The sequence below is a fragment of the Chiloscyllium punctatum genome, chromosome 38 (genome assembly GCF_047496795.1).
Source record: "Chiloscyllium punctatum isolate Juve2018m chromosome 38, sChiPun1.3, whole genome shotgun sequence".
Classification (NCBI taxonomy): domain Eukaryota; kingdom Metazoa; phylum Chordata; class Chondrichthyes; order Orectolobiformes; family Hemiscylliidae; genus Chiloscyllium; species Chiloscyllium punctatum.
In genome coordinates this window covers 7059656-7071759 of record NC_092776.1, presented here as the reverse complement: position 1 = coordinate 7071759, position 12104 = coordinate 7059656, and the positions used below count along the sequence as shown (strand labels likewise).

At 41.0% G+C, this 12104-nt stretch overlaps 1 protein-coding gene across 2 annotated transcripts in view; it reads right to left on the bottom strand.

Annotated features, from left to right (window-relative positions):
* Positions 1-12104, bottom strand: part of sufu (suppressor of fused homolog (Drosophila)) — a 103200-nt gene that overhangs the window by 31401 nt on the left and 59695 nt on the right. Inside the window, exon 9 of one of the 2 annotated variants that reach the window (XM_072557088.1) lies at positions 6844-6888. The exons of the other annotated variant lie outside the window; for it this stretch is intronic. Within the exon in view, the coding sequence (XP_072413189.1) occupies positions 6844-6888 (45 nt within the window). The remainder of the gene's footprint in view (positions 1-6843; positions 6889-12104) is intronic. 2 annotated transcript variants of the gene reach the window in all.

Below are 12104 nucleotides of genomic sequence, written 5' to 3'. Positions count from 1 at the left end.
GTTCTTCCTGAGAAGGTGGTTGAAGCAGAACCCTTGAATATTTTTAAGGCAGAGATAGAGAAATTCTTGTTAAGGAAGGGGCTGAAAGGTTAGAAGGGTATAGGCAGCAATGAAGCATTGAGATTTTAATTAAATGAGCCATGATTTTATTGAATGGCAGATGAGGCTTGAGGGGCTGGATTGGGATGTTCTTTCATTAATTCATACATTTCTATGGACGAAAGAGCTGAATTCTGGTTGTGAGGTAAGACTGACTGCCCTTGGCATCAAAGTAGTATTTGATCAAGTCTGACAAAGAGTCCAGACAAAATTGAAGGCAATGAGGATCAGGCGAGAACTTTCCACTGGTTGGAATTGGACTGAGCACAAAGGACGACAGCTGGTGGCTGCTGGATGTAAATCATCTCAACTTCAGGACACTGCAAGAGTTCCTCAAGTTAGTGTTACGTCCAAACACCTTCAGATGCTTCATCAATGGTCTTCCATCCATCATAAGATTAGAAGTGGGGATAGTTGTTGATGAGTATACAATATCTTAGAATCCCTGCAGTTGGAAACAGGCCCTTCAGCCCAGCAAGTCCACACCCACCAACCAGACAGTAACCCACCCAGACCCATTCCCCTCCCCTATTATCCTATATTTACCCCTGACTAATGCAACTGACCTCACATCTCTGAACACTAAGGGCAATTTAGTTTGGCCAATTCACCTAGCCTGCACATCTTTGGACTGTGGGAGGAAACCAGAGTACCCGGAGGAAATCCACGCTGACACAGGGAGAACGTGCAAACTCCACACAGATAGACAGTCACCCGAGGTTTGGAATCGAACCCGGGTCCCTAGCACTGTGAGGCAGCAGTGCTAACCAGTACACCACCAAATAAAAAGTAATTAAACTTTTACTGGGCAATGACCACCTTTTACCCTTTATCGCATCAAGGATTTCAAGTCAACTATCAGGGCTGATAAAATGTGGAGCTGGAAAAAGCACAGGAGGTCAAGCAGCATCAGAAGAGCAGGAAAGTCGACGATTCGTGCAGGACCCTTCATCAGGGCTGGCTGAGGTTGAGGGGGGTTGCTGAGAAATAAATAGAGGGAGGGGGCTGGGAGAAAAGGTAGGATGCATGCAGGAGGCGAATGGGATTGATCGGTGGGAAGGGTGGAGCGGATAGGTGGGAAGGAAAATGGACAGACTAGGTCAGGTCAAGGGGGCAGGGTGGAGAGGGAGGGTTGGACCTGGGAAGAGGTGAGGGGATGGGGAGATTTGGAAGCTGGTGACTTCTATGTTGAGGACCCCCCTCTCCAACCTGACCAATGTGTCCATCTTCCTTCCCACCTATCTACTCCACCCTTCCCATTGATCAATCACATTCACCTCCTTCTGCGTTCACCTATTGCCATCCCATGCACCTTTCCCCCAGCCCTACCCTACCTCCCTCTATTTAGTTCTCAGCCCCCTTCCCTCTCCTCAGTCCAGATGAAGGGTCCTGCCTGAAACTTGGACTCCCCTGCTCTTATGGTGCTGCTTGAACTGCTGTGCTTTTTCCAGCTCCACATTTTATCGACCCAGTAAACTTTCAGGTCTAAATTAGACTTTTTTTTAAAACCTCACTTCAAGCATCTTAGTGACCGAAAATGTAAGAAAGAAAAAATGAAGCATAGACTAAATGCCGCATTGGAAAGCAAACAGCAATGAAAACCACATTTTTAAATCTTACCACTTGAGATGGAAATCTGGTGTACAAAAGAGAAACTGGACATCACATAAAAATGCTTCAATGCAAACCAATAATATAAAATACCATTTGAGCCATCCCATATCCAGCCAAAGGGAACAGAATAAGCCAAAAACATTTAACTGGAGGTATTTGGACACAGCTCTCAGTAGTCAAACAATAATCTAAAACAATAAGTTTATACTAAACCTTTATAAAACAGAGGTTGTGCTTCAGGTGGAGTAGTGTGTTCAATTCTGGACATCATGCTTTATTAAAAAAAAAGTGGTGGAGAAAGTCAGCAGGTCTGGTAGCATGAGGAGAGAGAAACAGAGTTACACCGTTTGAGTTCAGTATGACTCTTCTTCAGAACTGTTTATGCTTTATAAAGAATTATAATTCTTATAAGAATTGATGGTCTATAAACAAATGTCTTAGAAACGAAACAGGAGATATTTACAAGAATGGTACAAGGAATAAAGAACTTCAGCTATGTGGGCAATTTGAGGTTATTCTCTTGAAAGCACAGAAAATTAAAAGCAGACTTTGATAGAGATGTGTTTCTGCAGACGAAGGTTTGGTTTCTAAAGGACAGACTGAATTAAGGTGATTGGCAAAAGAACTAGAGGCAGCATGAAACTTTTCTTTATACAACAACTTGTGATCTGGAATGAACTGCCTAAAAGCTCAGTAGAAACTGTAAAATTCAGGGAATTAGATCATTTCCAAATGCAAACAAGATCTTGCAAGGACAAGAAGGAACAGGTATTGGGATTCGTCAGATAGAACAGAGTTATCATCACTGGCTTGTTACTTGTGCCACACGAAAGCGAGGAGAGGAACTGGGAGAGGTATCAACTGAACACGTGGCTGCAGGGATGGTGCAGGAGGGAGAATTTCAGGGAAGGTGGGACCTCTATAAAAAGAATGGTCTTCACTTGAACCAGATGGGTACTAATATCCTGGGTGGGAAATTTGCTAGTGCTATTCGGGTGGATTTAAACTAGCTCAGCAGGGGGATGGGAACATGTGGTGTAGTTCCAGTGCACAGGAGGATGAGAGTAGGGAGGACATGGACAGAATTTCATGATCACAGGAGTATGCTGGCAGACAGCAAGCTGGTTTGAAGTGTGTCTACTTCAACGTCAGGAGTATCCTGAATAAGATAGGTGAGCTTGCAGCATGGATAGGTACCTGGACATTTGATGTTGTGACCATTTTGGAGACATGGATAGAGCAGGGTCAGGAATGGATGTTGCAGGTTCCAGGGATTGGATTTTTCATTAAGATCAGGGAAAGTGGTAAAAGAGGGGAAGGTGGGGCTTTATTAGTCAAGGACAGTATAACGGTGGCTGAAAGAACTTTTGATGAGGACTTGGCCACTGAGGTGGGTTGGGCTGAGGTTAGAAACAGGAAAGGAGAGGTCACATTGCTGGGAGATTTTTATATGTCTCTGCAAAATTCCAGGGATGTCAAGGAGAGGATTGGCAAAATGATTTTGGGTAGGAGTGAAAGGAACAGAGTGGTCATTATGGGGGACTTTAACATTCCCAACTTTGACTGGAAATGCTATAACTCTAGTATGTCAGATGGATCAGTTTATGTCCGTGTGCAGGAAGGTTTCCTGACACAGTATATCAAAGGGCCGACAAGAGGGGAGGCCACACTGGATCTTATACTTTGCCAGGTGTTTGATTTAGGTGGGCACTTTGGAGACAGTGACCATAATTCGGTTACGTTCAGTTTAGCGATGCAAAGGGATAGGCACATGACACAGGGCAAGAGTTATAGATGGGGGAAGGGCAATTATAATGCGATTATGCAAGACAAACGAGGCATAAAATGGGGTAGCAAAATGCAAGGGCTGGGGACAATTGAAATATGGAGCTGGTTTAAGGAATAGATATTGCGTGTCCTTGATAGGTATATCCCTGTCAGGCAGGGAGGAAGTGATAAGGTAAGGGAACTGTGGTTTACTAAAGAAATTGTATCTCTTGTTAAGTGGAAGAGGGAGGCTATGTGACTGAATTGAGATAGTTCAGATGAGGTGGTGGAGAGTTACAGATTAGCTAGGAAGGATTTAAAGAGTGAGTTAAGAAGAGCAAGGAGAGGGCATAAGCAATCTTTAGCAGGTAGAATAAAGGAGAATCCTACAGCTTTCTATAGGTATGTGAGGAATAAAAGGATGACTAGGGTAGGATTAAGGCGAGTCAAAGACAGAAGTGGAAGTTGTGTATGGACCCTGTGGAGATCGGAGAGGCGCTAAACGAATATTTCTCATCTGTTTTCACTCAGGAAAAAGAGAATATTGCAGAGGAGAAGACTGAGATACGGGCTATTAAACTAGAAAGGTCTGAGGTTAGTAAGGAAGTGGTGTTATCAAGTCTAGAAGGTGTGAAAGTAGATAGCTCCTCTGGACTGGATGGGATTTATCAGAGGATTCTCTGGGAAGCTAGGGAGAAGGTAGCAGAGCCTTTGACCTTGATCTTTGAGTCGTCATTGTCTACAGGTTTAGTACCAAAGGACTGGAGGATTGCAAATATCGTGTCCTTGTTCAAGGAGGGCAGTGGAGATGACCCAGGTAATTATAGACCAGTGAGCCTTACGTCTGTTGAAGGAAAAATTTTGGAAAGGATTAGAAGATATATGCTTTATAATTATCTAGCAAGCAAAACTTTGATTGGAGATAGTCAACATGGTTTAGTCAAGGGCAGGTCATGTCTCTTAAACCTCTGAGTTTTTTGAGAAGGTGTCCAAGCATGTGGATGAGGGTTGGGCAGTTGACATGGTGTACATGGACTTTAGTAAACCTTTTGATAAGGTTTCACATGATAGGCTTTTGGAGAAAATGCAGAGGCATGGGTTTGAGGGTGATTTAGCAGTTTGGATTAGAAACTGGCTTTCTGTAAGACAGCAGAGTGTGGTGGTTGATGGAAAATCATGAGCCTGGAGTCCAGTTACTTGTGGGACCACTGCTGTTTGTCAGTTTTATAAATGACTTGAACGTAGGCATAGGTGGATGGGTTAGTAAGTTTGCAGATGACACTAAAGTGGGTGGAGTGGTGGACAGTGTGGAAGAATGGTGCAGAATTAGGCTGAGAGGTGACAAATGGAGTTCAATGCAGATAAATGTGAGGTGATTCACTTTGGGAAGAATAGCAGGAAAGCAGAATACTGGGTTAATGGAAAGATTCTTGGTAGTGTGGATGTGCAGAGAGATCTTGGTGTCCATGTACATAGACCCCTGAAAGTTGCCACACAGGTTAATAGTGCTGTTAAGGCGGCATATGGTGTGTTAGGTTTGATCGGTAGAGGGTTAAGTTCTGGAGCAGTGACGTCATGCTGCAACTGTACAAAGCCTTAGTGTGGCTTCACTTGGAATATTGAGTACAATTCTGGTCGTCTCATTACAGGAAGGATGTGGATGCAATGGAAAAAGTGGAGAGGAGATTTACCAGGATGTTGCCTGGTCTGGAGGGAAGACATTATAAGGAAAGGCTGAGGAATTTGGGTCTGTTCTCATTGGAGAGAAGAAGGCAAAGAGTGGATTTAATAGAGACATACAAGATGATCAGAGAATTAGTTAAGGTGGACAGCGAGAGTCTTTTTCCTCGGATGATGGCTTGTACGAGGGGACATAGCTGCAAATTGAGGGGTGATAGATTTAAGACAGATGTGAGAGGCAGGTTCTTTAATCAGTGAGTGGTAAGGGCGTGGAATGCCCCGCCTGTCAACGTAGTTAACTCAGCCACATTTGGGGCATTTAAACAATCCTTAGATAAGCACATGGATGATGATGGGATAGTGTAAAGGGATGGGCTTAGATTAGTTCACAGGTCAGCACAACACCGAGGGCCGAAGAGCGTGTTCTGCGCTGTATTGTTCTAAGATAGTTCTAATAAACAGCTGGCACTAATATGAACATAAAAGCTTCTCTTCATGCTGTATAAGCCTATGATTCCAAATTGATCTATGCCACTAGAGCTTGTGCCGTGAGCTTGAAATTCCAATTTCTCCTCATACAGATATATGTGGAAAATGAGGATACAATACTTATCTTAGTGTACACATATGATAAAAATATAAATAAAAACAGGCACAGGGCATAATTCAATAAAGATCAGTGAAGAATGTTTATCTTCTCTCCAATTCCACTTTATCCAAGTCATTATGTTTTTATACATGGAAGCAGTTGGAATGTTGCAGATTATTTGCTACTGAGGGCATAGCATCACTTGATTTTCCAATGCATTAACCCTGCAGTAGTACAAGTGAGGCATTCTAAACCATGGAGACTACAGTGAGGTGCAGCATTCTATTCTTACAATGATTTATTAGCTTATTCACTGCAAACCAAGAATCAAATGACGATATTCTCAGCCTGTTTGACTCCACTGAAAATCTCATTTTCTTTTGAGGGTATCTTGCAGCAGTCTAATTGTGTACTAACAAATTCAACACAAAGAAGTTAAAACTGTAAAAAGTCTTATAACTATTTTCTTTTACTTCCTGCTCAGAGTATTAATTCTAGCTTTCCATTACAATGCGAAAAAAAATACACCATGGCAAAAATTTCTTTTGAAATGGTTTGCATTCCTAACCTAAATAGACAAGTAAACTTCAAATATATGTACAATACCAAAGTACTCCAGAGTCATGAATAAATAGCCACTATAATATCATGAAAAATCAGTCCAAATTATTTCAGAGAAGTTGTCATCTGACAAATTGCATTTAGACTGTGCACTCTGGCACTACAAGCATTCTAATTTCTCAAACAGAACCAATGAAACAATGACTGTGACAAAACTAGAAGCAAATTCATTGTGTTAACTTATCAACTGTAGTGCATGTTTTGGTCATTCTAATTCAACTGCATTGGTAATAATTATAATCTATAAAAAATGTAAAAACACTATATTTCAATATGTTCTTTGCTTAGTAATGCTGAACTCTTACATGAATATACATGTATGCTACAAAATGGGAAACTTCACTTTCAGATTATTTTTATCTAGGATTTAGTCAGAAGAGACAGGAGTTTTTTTAATATAGAAGTACAATTTGGGCTTCACAAACCCATAGAGACTGGGAAGGGGTAAGGTGAACTGTGCATTATATTCTTACCTTTCAGTTTGCTTGCTCTGGAAATGGCCCACTGATTGCACTAGTCTATGGAGAAATTATGGGTAGATTTGTACCAAAAGCATCACAATCATAATTTAAAAACAAATCTGCTCAGATATACAGACAAAATTAATCTTTGATATGAGACCGCTCTAATGTGGTATTTTCAACTTGACACTGATCTATAGATTTTAGTGCCAAAGCATTATCAGTGATTAAAATATCTCCTACATTTGTTCTTGATATTGTTTGAATTTAGACAGCCTTAAATCCTGGAGAAAATGAAGAAAAGAAGTGAAAAAAAAAATCATGATACATGCACTGCAATATTTACTTTACAGAGCTGTTAAAATGAAGTGCTGAGAGTCTGTGGTAAATCCAAGACATCATTAAGCACATAGACTGCTGTACTTCAACATTTAAGAACAATTTGTGGGAGAAAGTCTCATTCCACTGGGGGTTAATTGGGGTCATTAGGATATCAAAAAGCTTTTAGGGGAATTGAGAGTTATGTACTTTCACAGATTTCAGAAGCACCCCACCTTCAGCACATATCAAATTTATTTCCCCACGAATTTTTAAATAAATACTTTAACATATTCTCAATCTCATTCCCAATAAACTGCATTCAGAAACAATCCATATAACTGGAACCACACACACCGACATCCCCATCCTTTCAAAATTCTGCATAGTTTAGTGATTATCTTTATAGCTTAATATAGTATGAAAATGAGAAGTGCTACATTGGAACTATCAACATGGGTACAGGCAAGCTGAATGCAGCATAATCTTAAATCACTATAATAGACATGTGCCAATAGGTTACACAACACCGACATTTCATGTTTGACTACATGATTAATTCCCAGTCACAATACCACAGTCATCTCCCATCTTCCTGATGTATATTAATGAACTAGGCTTGTGTTTACAAGAAACAAATTTGCAGATAAAACAAATTTGGAAGCATTGTGCAGAGAGAATAGTGCAGAACTTCAAAAAGGCATACACAAGTTGCTGGAGTGGGAAAACAAGTAGCAGATAACACAATGCAGGTAGAAAGAAGGCAGAGAGACAATGTAAAATAATGGGTTTTTAAGGGTTATAGGCGCAAAAGGACCAGGGTGCATATGTACACAAGCTACTGAAAGGACTCTTATGGCACAGTGCAAGTGTTCCTACCTCATGGGCCAGAAAGGTCTGGGTTCAACAATCTTGCCCTAGACATGTGTCATAATATATCAGAATAGGTTGATTAAGATATCTACATAAGTCATTGAAGGTAGTAGAACAGGTTGAAAAAACTGTCAATAAGCCATTCAGCAACCCCCGACTTGCTAATAAAGGCATAGAGCACAAGTTCATGCAAGTTATGTTAAACATGCATGAAACAGTGATTCAACCTCAAATGGAGTAGTGTCCCCAGTCTGAATGCCACATTTTAGGAAAGACGTGAAACTATGAGGGACAGTGCAAGAATGATTCACAAAAGTAGTTCCAGGCTGAAGAACTTCAGGTCATTACTTTGATTAGACAAGTTCAATCTGTTGTTTTCCTTACAGGAGATAACATAAGAGGAGAAGCAGCAGCATAGTGGAACTGTCACTGGACTGGTAAGCCAGAGATGAAAGCAGAAAATGCTGGAGAAACTCAGCAGGTCTGGTAGCATCTGCAGGGAGAGAAACAAAGCTAATATTGCGTCCAATATGGATTTGATAAACCACATTGAACTCAAATTGTAAAAATTATTTCTTATTCCACAGAAGTTTTGCCAGTATTTTGTTTTGGATTTTCAACATCCATAGTATTTTGTATCTACTTGAGTAATAATCCACAAGCCAGGCTTATTGGGAACATTGATTCAAATCCTATCGTGGCAGAACCAGAAGTATAAATACAATTAATAGATCGAGAATCAAAAACTAGCCTAATGGTGACCAGGAGTCAATTGACACAAAAACACATCTGTTTCACTTCAGAGAATGATAATCTGCCATTACCATTCAGTCATCTAGCCCACGTTATTCCAGATCCACAGCAACATGATTGACTCTGAAATAATCTAGTAAGCCACTTAGTTTTATCTGACCATTACAAACTCTGATAAAAGGAATCAAACCAGACAGATGACCTGGTTTTGACCATGGCTCTAGAAATAATAATGGTACACAAGACCCCAGCAAACCTGCAAGTCCTCCTTACTTTGACCTGCGAGCTTGTAAAGAAATTGGGAGCACAATCCCACAGACAAGAAAAGCAACAGCCTGATTTGGTCATTCTCGTGGAATTGTACCTTACAAACTCCCAGATACAATCACAATTTCTGGATATGTTCTATCCCACCAGAGGTAGCAACAGAATACAGACACAAAGGAGTTGCCCCTGTGCCCCCAACATTGACTTCAGACCCAATGAAGTCTTGTAACATTAGATCAAACATGTTGATTACCACCTATCGCCTCTTCCTTGGCTGATGAACCTGTTCTGTTCCATGACAAATACAATTTGGAGCACGCACTGAAGGTGGCAAGAGCACAGAAATTATTCCAGTTGGGGACTTCAAGAGTGGTTCAGGAGCACCATTACTGACTGAGTTAGCATAGTCCAAAGTCTACTAGGCTGAGTTTGTGGATTTCTGGAGAACCAACACCAGGAAAAACTTTGTTGAATTTAACTGCTACAGATGCATTTTTCCATGACAATATCAGGAGGAGTAACCACAGCACAATCCTTGTAGATACAAAGTTCCATTTTCACATTGAGGATAACCTCTGTCAAGGTGCATGACATGGCCACGATGCTAAATGGGACTTGGAACAAATCTAACCACTCAAAACTGACCAGCCATGAGACATTGGGTGCCATCAGCTCCAAGAGAATTATACTTAAGTGCAATTTGCAACCTCATGAACTGGTACATTCCTGAGGAAAGGCTCATGCCCGAAACATCGATTCTCCTGCTCCTTGGATGCTGCCTGACCTGCTGCTCTTTTCTAGCAACACATTTTCAGTTCATCCCTCACTCTGCCCTAACTTGATGATAATAGTATGAACCCTGGGTCAATGAGTATAGGAGGGTATGTCAGGAGCAGCACTGGACATACTTAAAAGTATCAACCCGGTAAAACTACAACACAGGAATACTTGCATGCCAAACAGAATGTTATTCCACGACCAATGGATCAAATCTTAGCTACATAGTGTTGCCACATCCAGGTGTGAGAGTGATGATGTACAAGAAAATAGCTCACTGGAGCAAGAAGTCCACAAATAGCTCTGTCCTCAACAATGGGGGAGCACAGCACATCAGTGCATAAGACAAAACTGATGCATTTACAACCACCTTTGTTAGAAATGTGCAGCGGATGATCCATCTCTGCCGCCTTCAGATGCCAGCCTTCAATCAATTCAATTTGCTCCAAGTGAAATGATGAGATGCTGAAGGTGCTAGACACTGCAAAGGCTACTGGCCCTGACAGCGTTCCATTAATTGTACTGAGGTCCTGCTCTTTAGAACTAGCTACGTTTCTACCAAGCTGTTCCATATATTGCAAAGTTACAATATTGGCACCTACTTGGCAAAGTAGAAATTTGCAAAGGCATGCCCAGTCTACAATAAAGCAGAACTAATCCAACCCGGCCGAATACCACCCCATCAGTTTACTATTGATCATCAGTAAAATAATGGAAGGGGTCATCAGTGCTACCTTGCAGCACTTACTCAACAACAAAATGTACAGTTTAGGTTCTGTCAGGGTAGTGAAATCCAAATTTAATTACAAGCTTCATTCAAATGTGGACAAAATATCTTAATTATAGAATGGAAGTGAAGATGACAGGCCTTGCCATCAAGGCAGTATTTGACAGAAGGTGGCATTGTGCTCACTGTACAATGTCACAGTATAACAGCCATAGTAAAGCTGAAGTCAATGAAAATCAAGGGAAAACTCCCCATTGTTGAAGTCATACCTAGCACAAAGAGGTAGATTTTTGTGGTTTTTGGAGGTCTGACGATGATGTCGCTTTAAGAGGTTACTTTGTCCTTTGTCCTGTTTCTTTTTAAAGAGAATATGAGGGGAAGAGGCTTTGAGAGTTTATTTTTAAAGTTGGAACAATAGACACAGCCTGACTGAGTGTGACCAGCTCTCACGGACTCGTCTTTCTAATTTTTTTTTTCTTTTCAGGTTTAGCTTAAGCAGTTGCTGTTCTGGGCTTGAAGCAGTAGAAGCTATCTTTTCCCTCCCTTGGTTACAGCTAGAAACTGGGGTTTTTCTCTGCTGCTGAGATACTGGTGATACAAAGCTAATTTTATGAATTTGCCTTTTTGACCTCAGGTGTGTTTATGGGATGTTACTATACTGTAACAGTTGATTAGTAATAGTTACTAGAGCTATTATTTGGTTAAGTTTTGCAACAGAGTTAAGTTATTCTAAGTTTTTCTTTCTTTTGTCTTCATTTTAACTATAGTGTTAAATAAATTGTGGTTTTGTTTAGGTCGAGTAGTTTGACAAGTCACACTGCCCCTGGAACAAAGCACTTTACAGTTGCCTTAAAAATAAGAAAAATTAGGTTCTAGGCTACCTTCTTAAAATATTTTGAGGGGGTCTGGCAGGTCCATAACAGAGGTGAATTACCTCAACCATAGGACATCACTATAGGAGTATTTAAGGTTGGGTTCAAGACCGAGGCTTGTAATTCAGTATGTTCACTGATGATTGCATAACTTTCAGCAACATTATGGCTCTTCAGATACTGAAACAGTCTAAGTCTAAAAATAACAAGACACGAACAACATCCAGACTTGGGCTGAGAAGTGGCGAAGAATATTCATGCCACTCTACCAACACTGAATCACCCATTATCAACATGCTGGAAACCACCATTGACCAGAACTAAACCAAGTGAGCCATACTGAGTATAAGAGCAAATCAGAGGCTGGGAATGTATGGGATGTAGTTCAGCCCCTAACTCCTCACACCCTGTCCATCTTCTACAAGGCACTAGTCAAATGAGTGATGAATATTCTTCACTTGTCTGAATGGATGCGATTCCCACAACATTCAAGAAACTCAACACCATCCCGAAAAAAGCAAGCTACCTGACTGCCACCCCATCCAACATCTTCAATACATTGACCCTCCACATAGACACACAGTGGCAGCAGTGTGTACCATCTACTGCAAGCATTGCAACAATTCAAAGGCTCCTTTGATAGACCTTACTACCTAGGACGGCAAAGGGAGCTGATACATGGAAGT